The sequence below is a fragment of the Pinus tabuliformis genome, chromosome 7, assembly GCF_031772625.1.
Source record: "Pinus tabuliformis cultivar Carrire ecotype Pingquan chromosome 7, CPIR1, whole genome shotgun sequence".
Classification (NCBI taxonomy): Eukaryota; Viridiplantae; Streptophyta; class Pinopsida; order Pinales; family Pinaceae; genus Pinus; species Pinus tabuliformis.
Window position 1 is genome coordinate 1,600,262,729 of NC_142293.1, and position 17,091 is coordinate 1,600,279,819.

Genomic DNA, 17,091 nt, shown 5'->3' on the forward strand with positions numbered 1-17,091 from the left:
TCACTGCGTCAGCCACTCACAATCCATACTTCTTTGCCTAGTGATCTTCTCCTTATATAGCTTTAGGCCTTGTTCAATACCAAGAGCCAAAACCATAGAAACACAATACCATCAACCTCGAAACTAGGGATCAACACGTCCGTTGAGACATTATGGTCCAAAAACCATAGGCACAACTTCCAAGGTCTAACTACCACGGACCAAGGGTACTTTTCACATGTACGCGCTTTTACTGAAGCCAACCTGCGTGTACACGCGGATTCTCCTTGCTGAACCTGCGTATATCTCTTTCTTGTCCTGCTGTACTGAGATCTGTCCTCTGATCAAGTTGCCATCACCTGTACCAACCTCTGAGCACCTGTACCAACCTCTGAGTGAGTTGCCATCAAGGACAACACTTTGAAACATAATGCCAACAATCTCCCCTTTTGGACTTGATGGCAACCACCACACCAAGTCATTCTCCCCCTTTGACATCAAGGGCAAAGGGCGTACCAAGATATGCTCTTCTTTGGTATACCTTCTACTGTCCATACTGCTGTCCATACTCCCCCTGAGTACATGCTGAAGTTTCTGATTTGGCTCCCCCTTTGTATATGCCAAAGTGTACCAATCTATCCACGCTCCCCTTGAGCAGATGCAAGTTCTAAGACCAGCCATTCAGATCTGTATCATAAGCATCATCATTCCTTTGATCAAACAACAAGATGTATCATCAACTTCTAACCATAGTGCCAACAATGAATTATTTGAAGAATATTCTCCCCCTGAGTGTGAGCCAACCATGTCTGAACCATTTCCTGAGTCTGTTCTGCTCCCCCTGAGCCTGAGCCAACCATGACTGAACCTAGGTCTGTTCTGCTGCCCTATCTTCATATACGCGACTTTGCAGCCTGTAACTCGCGTATATACGCGACTTGTCTTCATTATATCAGCGTATGCAGGATGGAATACTGAATTTCATCACTTTCAGATTCCCCTGTGTCTGTTATGTCAGCTGTCTGAGTTATCCCACACCTTTCTGTCTCTGTCTTCTTCAATTCCTGCAACTGTGATGATGTATGGTCCCCTTGTCTTGAATTTTGAAATCTGCTTCTGCATTCCCTTGCTTTATGCCCATAGTTGTTGCATGTATAACACCTTATATTTTTCATGTTCCTTCTATCACAATCAAATGCTTTGTGTCCATATGCATTACAGGCAAAGCAATACCCTCTGAAATACCTGGGATGAGATGATCTTTCTTGAACCATTCTACTTCTGCATCTGGCTGCAACATGTCCAAGATTATGACATACATAACATTCAACTTTATTCAGCGGAGGAAATAATCGTCTATCACGTCCATAGTTAGGAGTAAAGGATCTTCCTTGAGGAATTTCTTTTCTTGGTTGTTCCTTGAGCATTTCAGATTTCTCATTAGAGTTTCTTGTCTCACCTTGTGAACTAGATTCACCTTCAACATATTCATGAAAACCAAGACCAGTCTTGATAGCAGGAGATCTTTGACTATTAAGAATATCATCCAAGACTTTAGAACTATCTTGAAATCGTAAAAGCTTATCCTTTTCTTCTAGTTTACCTTTCAAGATATTTACCTCAACTTGATGTTGTTCTTCCTTTTTCAGATACTGCTTCCTTAGGTCTTCTTCAACTTTTCTCCCTTCTTCTACTTGTCGCTTTAGTTTGATCACTTCATGTTCTTGATCTTCAAGATCTTCTTTTAGAGAGAGGATCTTTGATTCAAGTCTCTGAATAGTTGTGCTCTGATCTTTTGCTATATCCTGCAATTTCTCCCTTACCCTGGTTTCTGTTTCCAATAGTTCTTTTAATTTGGCAGCTTCTTCAGTTTCTGCATTCTTCTCTTCATGTGCCATGAGACTTTTAATATCCTCGCTATCATTGGATGAAGCATTCTTCTTCTTGTGCGCCATGAGACTTCTAATATCTTCACTATCATTAAATGAACTTTTAATATGGGAATAATAGCTTCTACCATCTTCTTCATATATCCTTTCTTTGTTATGAGGACATCTAGCAGCATAGTGACCAACTCTACCACATAGAAAACATTTGAAAGGCAGCTTATCTTTGAACCGTCCAGTTCCACGTTCAAGATTCTTGACAAAATTTACCTCATCTTCTTCCTCTGACACTTCGAATGCGGCCTCTGGTGGTACCTCTAGTCGCATTTCAAAAGCAGTTAAGATCCCGTGAAGCTGTGACATGGTAAATTTTCGCACATTCTCCTTTTCTTCTACGGCAGATACTTTAGAATCAAATTTAGTAGACAGAGATCTCAAAACCTTTTGAACTAAGACAACTTCCTCAAATTCTTCACCCAGATCCCTCATACAATTCACAATCTCATCCATACGCAGGAAATAATTAGCTACGCTTTCATTACTTCGCATCTTAAGAGTTTCATACCGGATTCTGAGAGTTTGAAGCTTCGCTATTTTTACCTGATCATCTCCTTCGTAACTTGTAATGATTTTGTCCCATATTTCCTTAGCTGATTTGAGATGCATGATCTTCATAAATTCTGATTGAGTCAAAATACTCAATAGGATATTAACTACTTTGGCATTGAGCTCATATTGCTTTTTCTCTGCTGGATCTGTAGGAGTTGCTGATGGGAAATTGTATCCTCCTTCTATGAGTCCCCAAACTTCTGCTCCTTGAGACTGTAGATATGCAGTGGTTCTTATCTTCCAGTGAGTAAAATTGTTCCCGTCAAAGACTGGTGGCCTGATGTGTGCCTCTCTTTCTGGATTAGCCATTTTGATGGATCTTTTCCTTCAAGCGATCAAGCTTCCTCTGAAGGACCTGCTCTGATACCAATTGTTGGAAATAATACTGAGAGGGGGGGTGAATCAGTATTATCAGAAAAACCTTTTCAATTTCCTACTCAGAAACATATACGCGACTTCTGTTAAGTGAACCAGCGTGTACACGCGACTGTGTCTAAAGCAACTAGCGTATATGCAGATATCTTATGATTCAGTTAATCTTATCTTCAGTAAATGCATCAGAACATTATTAAGCAATTTAGCAGTAAACAGGTGCAGTATAACAGAACAGAATCATCACACAAGAGCCACACACATGAACACCATGATATAAGGTGGAAACCCAATGTGGGTGAAAACCACCTGCTGCAATTCGTCTCTTTCTTTCTTTAATGAGAAACTTCTTTTACAATATACTGGTACAGTCCTTTACCAGTATGCAGGCTACAACCTGCAGAGGGCTACAACCCTCTCTCTCGTTTTCCAACTACTTTTGGAAGGGAGCTACAACCCCCTCAGCTCTTGTACTAGCTGATCCATTTACTAGTACGTAGGTGCTGACCCTACAACCTTCAGGGACCACGTTTCATCAATTTTCAGACTGGATCCAAGAGTACAAAGCAAACATTACCGCAATACAATCATCAACTTATACTTGCATCATAATTCATTAAACAACCCAATACCGAATCACTGAAACCCGGTCATCAAGAACACAGAACCCAAACCAGAATCTAGAACTCTGCAACAACCACCAGAATCAGCAACAACCTGAAATATCAACCCTTATCATGCATACGCTACTTCACTGTACCAAAACCGCGTGTATACGCGCTTTCTCCAAAGGCAACCCGCGTGCAGATCTAGAAATGATTACTTCTGCCTTTGCTGTCAGATCCGACCCTTACCAAGCGTCCCGAACAGATAACCAACAATGCCAGATCCTCTCACTGCGTCAGCCACTCACAATCCATACTTCTTTGCCTAGTGATCTTCTCCTTATATAGCTTTAGGCCTTGTTCAATACCAAGAGCCAAAACCATAGAAACACAATACCATCAACCTCGAAACTAGGGATCAACACGTCCGTTGAGACATTATGGTCCAAAAACCATAGGCACAACTTCCAAGGTCTAACTACCACGGACCAAGGGTACTTTTCACATGTACGCGCTTTTACTGAAGCCAACCTGCGTGTACACGCGGATTCTCCTTGCTGAACCTGCGTATATCTCTTTCTTGTCCTGCTGTACTGAGATCTGTCCTCTGATCAAGTTGCCATCACCTGTACCAACCTCTGAGCACCTGTACCAACCTCTGAGTGAGTTGCCATCAAGGACAACACTTTGAAACATAATGCCAACACAATCCTAGTCTAACGTCGTATCAACTTATCAATCTCTTCCCTCCTTTTGAACCCCATTGCTTTACTCAAAGTATGAGGGGACATTCGTTGAATAAAGACATAATTGTGCTAGCCATTTTGGTTTATGGTAAGGCCTACCATATTAATTCAAAATGCTACCCATATCAGTGAAAAGAATAAGGACTGAAAAAAAAACCAAGAAGTATAAGCAACTTGTGATGTCAAGCTCGCTAGGTGCATGGACTGGGCTTTCCTTAGTTTGAGCTTATCATTTCTTTAACAACTTGAAAAAATTATGTTTTCTCATTCCCTCCTAGATGGGACTACCATTTTTGTAGTCTTCTCCAAAAAAGTTACAGTAGCCATGTGCATGGAGAGACTCCAACTAGTCATGCACATGCTTACCCATTCCATGACTCTACATAGAGTGGATTTTGATGATTGCTTGTTGTAAAAACTTTTTTAGTTAAATTAGACGTGGAGGGACTCGGGTGAATGTGTATGGAATTATGGTTCTACCAATTTGAGTTGTATTATTATCTGCATATAGTGAATTTCGATGATGTGGTGTGGCACAAAATCTTTTAGTTTAATTAGAGGTGGAGGGAGGCCTAATGTGGATGGGTTTAGGGTTCTAATGATTTGAACTATATTATTCATGGATTGAAATCCATTCAATTAGTAGGTAAGCAAGTCAAGTTGTTTGCTTGATATCAAAATTTTGGCATATATATATATATATATATCCAAAGAAATTATTAACTAGGATTGTGGAAAGCAAGTTGTTGGATGCATTCTCTCTTCCCAAGGAATACAAATCAATATAGAAAGGGTTAAGGATATAAAATCCACTCCCTTTCCTAGGCACAAAAAGGCCATCCAATCATTTTTGTGGTAAAAGAAACATCCTTAGGAGGGTGATTCCAACCTTCGTGCTAAAAGAAACATCCTTAGGAGGGTGATTCCAACCTTCGTATCAGTGGTGCAGGGGACAAATTGATTAATCACTGAAAATTGAAGCCATGTGACTATATCATCCCGAATACAGATGCGATAGGAAGAAATGTGGTAGGTTATTTGAGTAATTTACCATAATAAGTTCGTTAGAAGAATCTCATCTATATTCAATACATTCACAAGAAAGAAGAATAAAGTAGTGAAGTGGAGTAAGGGTTTAAGATGAATATCTACTTACTATCTAAAACAATTTTGAAATTAACTACATTGAATACAACAATAAGTAACAAAAGACTTAAAAAATAACTCATTTCCACGTGACCCAAAATACACAAACCTAAAATTATAACGATCAACACACAAGCATGTGGCTTAGTATTTAGTGTTGTGATAAATGAGACTCTTTGTTTTATGGACAAAGCAACTCAACCCAACCCAACCCAAAGTTCTAATAATTTCCATAATTGATATAAATAAACATCTAGTATTAATTTTTCACAAATTAAAAAAATTCTTAATCATTACAGGATTTTATCCTAATAATTAGCATATACTTAAGAAACAATGTATATAGAATTTAAAATGGTTAATGTTGTGAATTTTTTCAATAATATTATTTTTTTAATAATTAACAAAGATTTATTTATTAAAAACTAAAATAAATATGAAAAAAATTTGATAAAGATTGAGGTGGTTATTAGTATAGACTAATTGGTTTGTATGGGGTTTAGTGGTCGTCAAATCTCTAATTTAAACTTCATGGGAGAAGACAGAAACTACTTTTAAATAAAATGAAATTATCCCAAAAAACATCCAAATTCTTACACATTTATCTTTATAACTTAAAATGTTATTATTTACACAAATTCAAATAATAAGCAATTTCATTTTTTGCTTTAGTCAATGCTAATTAATGTTTAGGACAAACCATTTAACACTTTCAACACTATGCAGTAACTCATTTAATTCATTTAATGGTCCACTTATCACCTTTCCATTTTATTATTTTATATTTATTCTTATACCTTTCAATCCTATCATTTTTATCATTTTATTGTCAATTAATAAACCATATGTAATGAAACAATAATTAATTTATTATAACTCATTCAATTTTTCTTTTAACTGGGTATTAGTTTGTCTTTGACAAAAAATTGATATCACTTATCTATAGTTTAACATTAAGAATTCATTTTTTTGTTATTTTTTATTATTATTTATTAATTTATTTGTAAGATGATTGGTTGAGGTCTTATTGTGGGTTGTTTAGTAACTTTCATTTCTATTAATTACTAATTTTTGTGTTTTTAATATTATTTCTTTTTTATTAAACTTTTTGATTTTGATTTTTTGTTTTTTATTATTTCTATTTTCATGAATTATATTTTTTCACAATATTTTCAATTTAAAAAGACTCATTATTATTTTAAAAACATATTTTTTTAATAAATTTATAAACCAGACAGAAAAAACAAAACAAAACCAAAAACGTTATGCGTAAAATCAAAATCAAATTCCAGACCAACCGGGCGCCCATCTTCTCAATTACTAGAGACCATCCATGTCCAGTTGTATACCAAATTCACTTCACCTACCAGCATAAATGTAGCGGTCGTTTTCATGCCAGATAAAACGCGTTGAAACATTTGACTCTCAATGAGAGCCTCCGGTTTATCGTATTGACCGGTGGGAATACGCATTTTTCAAGTGTTTAATGGTTATAAATTTCTCATTTTTCATTGCAATCTTTTACAAAATTTTTGCTCTTCTCATCATATTCCTACCGAATTTTCTCCGTCGCTAGTTGCTTCGTAGCATCGAACATCATTCAGAATTATCTCCATTTCTATTTTCCAATCGGCAATGGCTGCATCCTCCTCCACCGCTGCTACATCCAACTTGAACTACGATGTGTTCCTAAGTCATCGTGGTGTGGATGTAAAGAAAACTTTTGCCAGCCATCTGTATCGGCGTCTTTCTTCATTTGGATTGAAAGTGTTTCTGGATCAGCCTGAATTACAACGGGGAGACTATTTCGCTCCTCAGATTGAACATGCTATTCAATCGGCCTCTGTACATGTGGCCATTTTGTCTCCCGGATATGCTGACTCAGAGTGGTGCCTAAATGAACTCCTCCTGATGTTGGACTCAAAGGCGCCCATTATTCCAGTTTTCTACCATGTGAGCCCAACTGAGCTTAGGCGGACGAGGGGCAAGTATGGTGAAGCCCTAGATAACCTCGCAAGGAAGACTACGTGTGACCCTCATACTGGTGAAGAGAGGTCGCGGTACGATCCCATCACGATTGAAAATTGGAGAAATGCTCTTTCTCGTGTCTCAGGAATAAGCGGTTTGGAGCTCGATGCATTTAACCGGTGAGAACTCAAATTCTTCTTTGGCTACTGTATTATTTTTGTTATTTTATGTTGCATAATATAGGGATAGACTTCTGTTTCTCATTCGTTCTATTTATTTTCTTGTGAATAACCAGAGATGAGGGAGAGTTGTTAGACAAGTTAGTTGATGTGGTGCTATCAAAGGTGAAAAAACCAGCACTGGAGGTTGCTAAATATCCAATAGGTTTGGATGATAAAGTAAACGATTTAGAAAATACTGTCCTATTGCAGCTACAGCAAAGCGGGAAACCTCAGATCTTGGGGATCGTGGGGTTAGGTGGTGTAGGAAAGACCACATTAGCAAAAGAAATTTTCAATAGGAAAAATCCAGATTATAGTAAATCCTGTTTTTTAGATGATGTTAGAGATAATGCAAATAAGGGCACTTTAAATTCGTTGCAGTGTAAACTTCTTCAGAGCTTGACAGGAGCGTATTATCCAACAAACAATGTTGCTGAGATGCTCCGGGAGCATCTCTCATCTTCTAAAGCCTTGATAGTTTTAGATGATGTGAATCAGTTAGATGCACTGCTGCCGATTGGAACTGTTCTTCACTGCCATAGCCTAATATTGATTACATCTAGGAACAAAGATGTTCTCATAAGCTCAAGAATCGAAGAGTCGTCAATATACAACCTAACGGGGATTGCGACACAACACTCCCGGGAGCTTTTCTGCTCCCATGCCTTCAACCAACACTCTCCAGTCCCAGGATTTGAAGAGCTGACAAACAAATTCTTACAAATTTGTGACGGATTGCCTCTATCTTTGAAAGTAATTGGGGCACTTCTTTGTGGGAAAGAAAAATCTGACTGGGAAGACGAATTGTCGATTCTTCAACAAATACTTCCCTCTGAGATACAGGAGACACTTAGAAGAAGTTATGACTCGCTCAATAGACAAGAAAAAGATATATTCTTAGATATTGCATGTTTTTTTTAAAGGAGAGAACATGGATAAGGCTATAAGAATATGGAACGGATCAGGCTGGCAAGGTAGGCTCAGGTTTCGAAATTTAAGGAGCATGTGTCTTGTAGATGTGGACAGTAAAAATGATATACAAATGCATGACCACCTCAGAGATATGGGGAGAGATCTTGCTGAGGATCCAAGCTTGCCGCCTCGTCTTTGGCGTTGCACAGAGAACACCATGGATGTTTTGTTGCAGCAACCGGTAAGTGCTAAATCATTCAATCCGGTTAATTCTCAATCATTTTCTATTTTTTCAATTCTTCCATCATTTTACAAGAAATAATGGGTAATCATTATCTGTTTGGAGAATGTACTGTTGGGTATTTTTAATGGGGAAAATACCAAAAACCAAATATTCAAACAAACAGAGGCAATGCTCTGTTTCTTTTGCTCCAGGATCTTTTGTGCACACAGAAGACTTAAAAAAAAATTCACTGAGGAACAGAGGATTTCACCATAAAATATTTCTATTCATTAAAACAAAAGAAACATTCACTGTGTCTCCATATAAGAATTTACACTGCTGTAAAAATTCCCATTAACATTTACTGCTGTAAAACCTCCATTCACATTTACTGGTGTAAAACAATTTTACATACTGCTGTAAAAGCAGAACTTACACAAACTTACAAAAACTTACTTCGTGCAAAACCACACATGGTTTTCGCTACTTAAAAAAAACTTCACAAAACATTACTAAATGTATTCGTGCACTGTTGTGCATACATCCTCTGGTTCTCTTCTTCTTTTACCGCACCATCAACGTTTTTTTTCACTGCTGTGAATACCCATACATCTTTTTTACCTCCCGTGTGCAATGCACAAAATTTTTCAAAGTCAAAACAAAAAACATTAAACTTATTACATACGATTTCCTATTTAATACATGTCGTATATAAATATATATAAAAACATATATTATAACATGCCCATGCTCATATTAAAAGAGCCTCACCAAAATCTTGTACCAATCATTAAATTCTTTTACCTACGGCGGTCAACCATAAACCTTTTACTCCACGCAAAACATTGAATTGATGTGGGTTCGTATGCAGCTCCAGGTGATCAACGGCGGAGAACACGGGAGCAAATCCAACGGTGGAGAACAATATCGGAAGACCAACAAGTGCTGAAAGTTAACCTCCGAGATTCTTACGTTGCGTTACGTCAGGGGTCAACCACGCGTCAGCTCCATATTTTCTCGGAGCTCCTTCCCGGATTATTCCTTCGTCGGCAAATAGCTCCGTGAAAATCCGGTGAACGGTTTCTGGCTTGGTTCACGGTTTTTCTTGGTCTGCGTTGAAATTAGATTTCAACACTCCCCTTTAATTTCAACAGCTGGGCATTCAGTCATACCCAGACACTTTCTCAAAAATTCAAAGCTCTTCTGATCAAGTGGCTTTGTCAAGATGTCTGCTACCTGTTCTTGAGTCCTGCAATGTTCTAGGACAATTTCTCCATTGTTCACCAATTCTCTGATGTAGTGAAACCTGGTATCAATGTGTTTCGTTCTCTTATGAAACACTGAATTCTTTGACAATGCAATAGCTGAGCTATTGTCACAAAAGATCACTGTCGCTTTTGCCTGCTCTTGGCCTAAGCTTCTCAACATTCTTCTCATCCACACTGCTTGACATGCTGCTGCTGTAGCTGCCACATATTCAGCCTCTGCTGTAGACAATGCTACAATGGACTGCTTCTTAGAAGCCCATGAAATGGCTCCTGAACCCATATTAAAAACATAACCGGAAGTGCTCTTCCGATCATCTACACTTCCAGCCCAATCGCTATCTGTGTACCCAACCAAATCTGAATGTTCTGAGGCATGATATAAGATTCCAAACATTTTGGTGCCTTTGACATACCTCAAAATTCTCTTTGCTGCCTGCCAATGTGCCTCCTTTGGCCTCTCCATGAACCTGGAAATTAAACTAACAGCATACATTAAATCAGGCCTAGTAGCTGTTAAGTACATGAGGCTGCCTACAATACTCTTGTACAAACTAGGATCAAAATCCTTGCTGTTGTCCTCTCTGCTGAGTTTTAATCCCATTACTGTGGGAGTGATGGCTGCCTTGCATTCTTCCATCTTAAATCTGCTCAAAATTTGATTTACATATCTTGCTTGAGATATAAAAATTCCTTTTTCATTTTGATCTACTTCTATGCCTAAGAAGTATCTCAAGAAACCCATATCAGTCATTTCAAATTCATCCTTCATGACTGATTTAAAATTCTTAATGAGCTGATCATCATTACCTGTGAAAATAACATCATCAACATATAAGACAACAATTAAAATCTTACCATCCTTTTCTTTGATGTAGACTGTGGGTTCTCCTTCACATTTGTCAAATTCATTATCCAATAGATATGAATCTATCCTGCTGTACCATGCTCTTGGCGCTTGCTTCAGCCCATAAAGAGCTTTCTTCAATTTGCACACTTTGTGCTCTTCACCTTTCTTCTCATATCCGAGAGGCTGTTCCACATAAACCTCTTCCATTAACACTCCATTTAGGAATGCTGATTTCACATCCATTTGGTAGACTTTCCATTTGTTTTGTGCTGCTATGGACAACACTGCTCTCACGGTTTCCATTCTTGCAACCGGGGCGAAAGTCTCCTCATAATCTCTCCCATACTGCTGCTTGTAGCCTTTGACAACCAGCCTTGCCTTGTGCCTTTCTATCTTGCCTTCAGCATTGCTCTTGGTCTTATAGACCCATTTCACACCAATGACTTCTTTGCGTTTCGGTAGGTCAACCAAATCCCATGTTTTGTTTCTCTCTATGGCATTCATCTCCTCATCCATAGCTTCTATCCATTTCCTATCTTTGATTGCATCTTCGAAATGAATAGGATCATCAACATGACAATACAAGGCAAATAAGGAATTCATTCCTTCTTCATAAATTTCACTTAGATTTCTAAACTTCTTACCTCGTTCACTTGGTGTGCAAGTGCTTGAAGATGCACTTGAATTTCCTCCTTGTGGTGTGCTTGGAGAAACATTCTCATTGATCCTCAATGGTGTACCTTGCTGTCCTTGTGTTGGCGCTGCTGTTTGGGGATTCATTTCAGCCACTTCCTCTTCATCTTCATCATGAGACAAACAGTGTTTAACATTAACTGTCTTCTCTATGCTTCCATCCCAAGCTTCCTCTTCAATGAATTGAACATCCCTGCTTACAAAAAACTTCTTGGTAGATGGAATGTACAGCCTGTAGGCTTTGGATTCATCACTGTATCCAATGAAGATGCATTTCTCCCCTTTGCTGTCCAACTTCCTCCTTAGCTGATCTGGTATGTGTGCATAGGCCACACACCCAAAAACTCTCATGTGGGTGACTCCTTGCTTTCTCCCACTCCATGCCTCTTCTGGCACTTTGTTCATGACTGCCTTTGTAGGACACCTGTTCAAAATATAAACTGCACAATGTACAGCTTCAGCCCAATACTCATTCGGCAAATGCTTTGCCTTCAGCATGCTCCTCGCCATATCCATGATGGTTCTGTTTTTCCTTTCAGCAACTCCATTTTGCTGTGGGGTGTACCTTGCTGTAAACTGTTTATGAATTCCATTTTCTCTACAAAATCTTAGGAATTCCTTTGAGATATACTCACCTCCTCTATCAGTTCTCAATACTTTTATGTGCAGCCCGCTTTGGTTCTCCACAAGTGCTTTGAAATTTTGGAATTTCTCAAAGACTTCACTTTTGTTCTTGAGGAAATATATCCAAGTCTTTCTTGTAAAATCATCAATGAATGTCAAGAAATATAGGCTGCCAGCTAATGATGGAGCTTGCATTGGTCCACACAAATCTGAGTGGATAATCTCTAAGGGTGTCTTTGCCCTTATGCTCTTCCCTGATGGAAAACTTTCTCTATGTTGTTTTCCCAAAATGCAGCCTTCACATAGGCTGTCCGGTTTCTCTATCAATGGTAATCCTCTTACCATTCCTTTTCTGCTCAATAAGTTTAGACCTCCAAAATTTAGATGCCCAAATCTCAAGTGCCACAACCAATTTTCATCCTTTGGCACGCTTTGGAAGGCCTCTTGGGTAACTGCTGCAATTTCATTTTTGTTTTTCAAATCTGCCCTGATCCTCAAAGGGAACATCCTGTTCCTTGTCATCTTCACTTCAGCAATGCATCTTTTGCTGGGTGGTATATCCATGATGGTGCATACATCATTTTTAAAGAAAACATTGTACCCCTTATGGACAAGCTGTCCAACACTCAAGAGATTACATCTCATTCCGGGGACATAGTATACATCTGCTATGGTTTTCCTTTCTCCTTGCTTTGAAAGTATTTTTATTTCTCCTTTTCCCATAACAGACACTTTACTATCAGTTCCTAGTGTGACTTCTGATTTCACATTTTTATCTAGGGCAGAAAAGAAGGCTATGTTTCCGGTCATATGGTTGCTGCAACCTGAGTCTAAAAACCATATGTCCTCACTATGTGTTTCAGCCATGTTACAAGCTAACAGGACATTTTCTTGACTGTTGTTTTCTCTTGTAACATTTGCATTTTGTCTGCTGTTCATATCATGCTGTTTCTTTCTACAATCACTAGCATAATGTCCATACTTTTTGCAATAATAGCATTGAACATTAGATTTATCATACCTTTGTCCTTGAGCATGATGTTGTCCTCCTTGTTGGCTGCTGCCTTGGCCTTGGTTCTGATTTGGATTGTTGCCTCTTCCTTGTGCATTTGATGAGTTGTTCCTTCCACCTCTGTTCTGGCTTCTGCCTCTTCCTCTTCGGTTTCCTCTGCCTTGACCTCTGCCTCTTCCAAAAGACATCTGGGTCTTGAAGGCTTGCTCAAGAGATGAGTTTTCATTCCTACTCAACCTCTGCTCATGTGTTATCAGTGATGCATGTAGCTCATCAACTGAATAGCTTGAGAGATCCTTTGTCTCTTCAATGGTGGTGACTATGGCATCAAACCTTGAGGGTAAGACCCTCAATATTTTCTCCACAATTCTTCTGTCTTCAATGGTTTCTCCATGAGTTCTCATTTGTGTGATTACACCAATCACATGAGTGAAGAATGAGTCAATGTTATCTGACTCCTTCATGTTCAAGTTCTCAAAATCCTTTCTCAGCAATTGTAGCTTTGCTGTCTTCACTCTCTCCATGCCTTGATAGGTTGTCTTAAGGGTTTGCCATGCTTCATTGGCTGTCTTAGCTGCTGCTAACCTTGGAAACATACTCTGGTCTACTGCTAGATACAACAACACACGGGCTTTTGAGTCCTTCTTCCTATTGTTCTTCAGCAGATCCTTCTCTCCTTGAGTTAATGCATTGAACTCAGTTTCATCTGCTGGTTCTTCAAAGCCTTCTTCAACTATTTCCCATAAATCTTGGGAAGCAAGCAGAGCTGTCATAGTTATTGACCAGTAGTCATAGTTCTTCCCATTAAACTGTGGGAGCTGGGTGTTAAACAAACCCATACCAGTGCTTGTGCTGGCCATTCCTTGACTGTGTATTTAAAACACTGACTGTCTCTTCAATAACAAACAAGATAGCTATGAATAATACCTGAATCCTTTGTTGTCTGAGTCTTCTGTCTGCCTGAGAAGTTTTGCTGCCTTCTCCCTTCAGTTTCTTTGTCACCTTCAAAGAGCCTAAGCCTGCTCTGATACCACTGTTGGGTATTTTTAATGGGGAAAATACCAAAAACAAAATATTCAAACACACAGAGGCAATGCTCTGTTTCTTTTGCTCCAGGATCTTTTGTGCACACAGAAGACTTAAAAAAAAATTCACTGAGGAACAGAGGATTTCACCATAAAATATTTCTATTCATTAAAACAAAAGAAACATTCACTGTGTCTCCATATAAGAATTTACACTGCTGTAAAAATTCCCATTAACATTTACTGCTGTAAAACCTCCATTCACATTTACTGGTGTAAAACAATTTTACATACTGCTGTAAAAGCAGAACTTACACAAACTTACAAAAACTTACTTCGTGCAAAACCACACATGGTTTTCGCTACTTAAAAAAAACTTCACAAAACATTACTAAATGTATTCGTGCACTGCTGTGCATACATCCTCTGGTTCTCTTCTTCTTTTACCGCACCATCAACGTTTTTTTTCACTGCTGTGAATACCCATACATCTTTTTTACCTCCCGTGTGCAATGCACAAAATTTTTCAAAGTCAAAACAAAAAACATTAAACTTATTACATACGATTTCCTATTTAATACATGCCGTATATAAATATATATAAAAACATATATTATAACATGCCCATGCTCATATTAAAAGAGCCTCACCAAAATCTTGTACCAATCATTAAATTCTTTTACCTACGGCGGTCAACCATAAACCTTTTACTCCACGCAAAACATTGAATTGATGTGGGTTCGTATGCAGCTCCAGGTGATCAACGGCGGAGAACACGGGAGCAAATCCAACGGTGGAGAACAATATCGGAAGACCAACAAGTGCTGAAAGTTAACCTCCGAGATTCTTACGTTGCGTTACGTCAGGGGTCAACCACGCGTCAGCTCCATATTTTCTCGGAGCTCCTTCCCGGATTATTCCTTCGTCGGCAAATAGCTCCGAGAAAATCCGGTGAACGGTTTCTGGCTTGGTTCACGGTTTTTCTTGGTCTGCGTTGAAATTAGATTTCAACATGTACAGGCAAGAACCGTGAGGGGAATTAGAATGGTTCTTGATGAGTACAATGTTGCACTGGACGGCATTCATATGGGGAGGTTGCAACTTCTTGATACTGAACATGATCTCGTGGACCGCATTTTGACCAAGGTTCAGTCTCCAAATCTCGTATGGCTGCGTTGGAACAACTGTCCCTATCCTTTCCTACCTTCCTCGATTTCAATGAGGAATTTGAGGGTTCTAGAAGTTCAAGGGATGGAATTAAGAACATTGTGGGAAATTGATTCGCAGGTAACTTAGGATGCGTTGAATTAAATTGAGTGTTTATTTGCTACTGATATTCATTTTGTAGGGTAGGATCTCCAATATGTTCTAAGGGTAAAATTTCTTTGGAAGAGAATGACAATACACGTGAACATTCTGCAGGCACCTTTAGAGTTGCGGGAGTTACAGATTGAGAGCCCCTTGTTGTACTTCATTCCAAATTCTATAGGGCTGCTGAAGCACTTAAAGCGGTTCGCAATTGGTCTTGCTGGCATGGGCTTACCTTTTCCATCTAGACCTCAGAAAGTTCCACGGGTGTCGGAAAGTTTCACAGAAAAGAAGTCACTGGAGAAGAGCTTTGGCAATTCAACCAACCAGCTGTCTCAGTGTCAATTATCTCAGTGCTACGCTTTGGAGAGGTTGTCGGAATCTTCTGGTAGTTCAACCCTGCAGCTTTCTAGTCAGATCTGCCCTTTGAAGTCACTACCGGACAACTTTGGTAATTTAACTAACCTCGAGCACATCCAGTTGTCCCAGTGCTCCGCTCTGGAGAGGTTGCCAGAATCTTTTGGCAATTTAATCAACCTCCAGCATATCCAGCTATCTCAGTGCTCCGCTTTGGTGAGCCTGCCAGAATCTATTGGAAATTTAAGCAACCTCCACCACATCCAGCTGTACGAATGCTCCGCTTTGCGCTGGCTGCCAGATTCTCTGGGTAATTTGACCAACCTCCACCACATCCAGCTGTCTAAGTGCTACGGTTTGGAGAGGTTGCCGGACTCCTTTTGTCAATTAACTAATCTCCGCTCTCTAAATTTGGAGGATTGTATTTATTTAGTCATGTCCAGCGAAACATTAGGATATATCAACACGCTTGAGCGCATAAATCTGTCTGGTTGCTTGAGAATTCCAATACTGCCTCCACAAGTGGTACGTCAGAGGTCTCTTAAACAGTTACGTTTGAGAGGTACAAATTTAAGAGAATTGCCAGATGCAATTCGAGAGGCAAGCCTTTTGGAAGTTCTGGAAGTAGGAAGCCCCTTGCTGGAGACGCTGCCACCTTCACTATGTACATACTTAAGAAACTTGAAGGAATTGCAGCTTTGTGCATGTGATCTCTGCCGCCTTCGCTTGGACTGTTAGATCAGTTGATTGATTTGACTGTAAAAGATTTTCATTTGATAAACGAATTGCCATTTATAGAGGAAGGCAGCATACTTCCGCGGCTAAAACAGTTACAGGTTTCTAGAACAGGGATATCAGAGATATCATTTGCTGAAGGTGTTTGCGTCAACCTTCGACATCTTACCATCAGTGACTGCAATAATGTGGTGGAGGTTGGAACATTGCCACATACACTCATAGATTTAAGCTTCAGTGATTGTCATAATTTGAGAAAAATAGATCAGATTTATGGTCTTGCAAAACTTCAGACACTGGACATTTCTGGTTGCACAGAGTTGGGGGAGTTGCCAAGTATTGAAACATTGGTATCTCTGAGCAAACTTGATGCAGGTAGATGTGTGAGTTTGAAGAACATACGGGGATTGGGGCAGCTGACAATGTTAGAAACCATGAATAATTCCAACTACCTGCCACTAAAATTCAACAGAAACAATAAATGCTGAATCTAGAAAGCCCCTGTTATATTTAATGAAGTCGGCGGATACATTGACAATTGGGAAACTTCTCCAG

General features: G+C 39.1%; 2 protein-coding genes across 2 annotated transcripts; both read left to right on the forward strand.

Annotated features, from left to right (window-relative positions):
* The first annotated feature begins 6,887 nt into the window (after positions 1-6,887).
* LOC149254247 (disease resistance protein RPV1-like) lies at positions 6,888-8,453 on the forward strand. Its single transcript, XM_089454737.1, has 2 exons — positions 6,888-7,490; positions 7,607-8,453. The coding sequence occupies exons 1-2, from the start codon at positions 6,979-6,981 to the stop codon at positions 8,451-8,453; spliced, it is 1,359 nt and encodes a 452-aa protein (XP_089310863.1). The 5' UTR covers positions 6,888-6,978.
* LOC149254248 (uncharacterized) lies at positions 8,337-16,539 on the forward strand. Its single transcript, XM_089454738.1, has 3 exons — positions 8,337-8,685; positions 15,157-15,423; positions 15,559-16,539. Exons 1-3 carry the CDS (start codon positions 8,464-8,466, stop codon positions 16,537-16,539), a joined length of 1,470 nt encoding a protein of 489 aa, XP_089310864.1. The 5' UTR covers positions 8,337-8,463.
* Positions 16,540-17,091: the final 552 nt, after the last annotated feature.

What these genes read in the sequence shown, in the direction of transcription:
- LOC149254247 (XM_089454737.1), top strand. Translation starts at nt 6,979, where the DNA reads ATGGCTGCATCCTCCTCCACCGCTGCTACATCCAACTTGAACTACGAT. An exon ending in GAGCTCGATGCATTTAACCG is followed by an intron (nt 7,491 to 7,606) that starts GTGAGAACTCAA and finishes GTGAATAACCAG; the next exon opens with AGATGAGGGAGAGTTGTTAG.
- LOC149254248 (XM_089454738.1), top strand. Translation starts at nt 8,464, where the DNA reads ATGGATAAGGCTATAAGAATATGGAACGGATCAGGCTGGCAAGGTAGG. An exon ending in ATGTTTTGTTGCAGCAACCG is followed by an intron (nt 8,686 to 15,156) that starts GTAAGTGCTAAA and finishes CAACATGTACAG; the next exon opens with GCAAGAACCGTGAGGGGAAT. An exon ending in TGTGGGAAATTGATTCGCAG is followed by an intron (nt 15,424 to 15,558) that starts GTAACTTAGGAT and finishes AACATTCTGCAG; the next exon opens with GCACCTTTAGAGTTGCGGGA.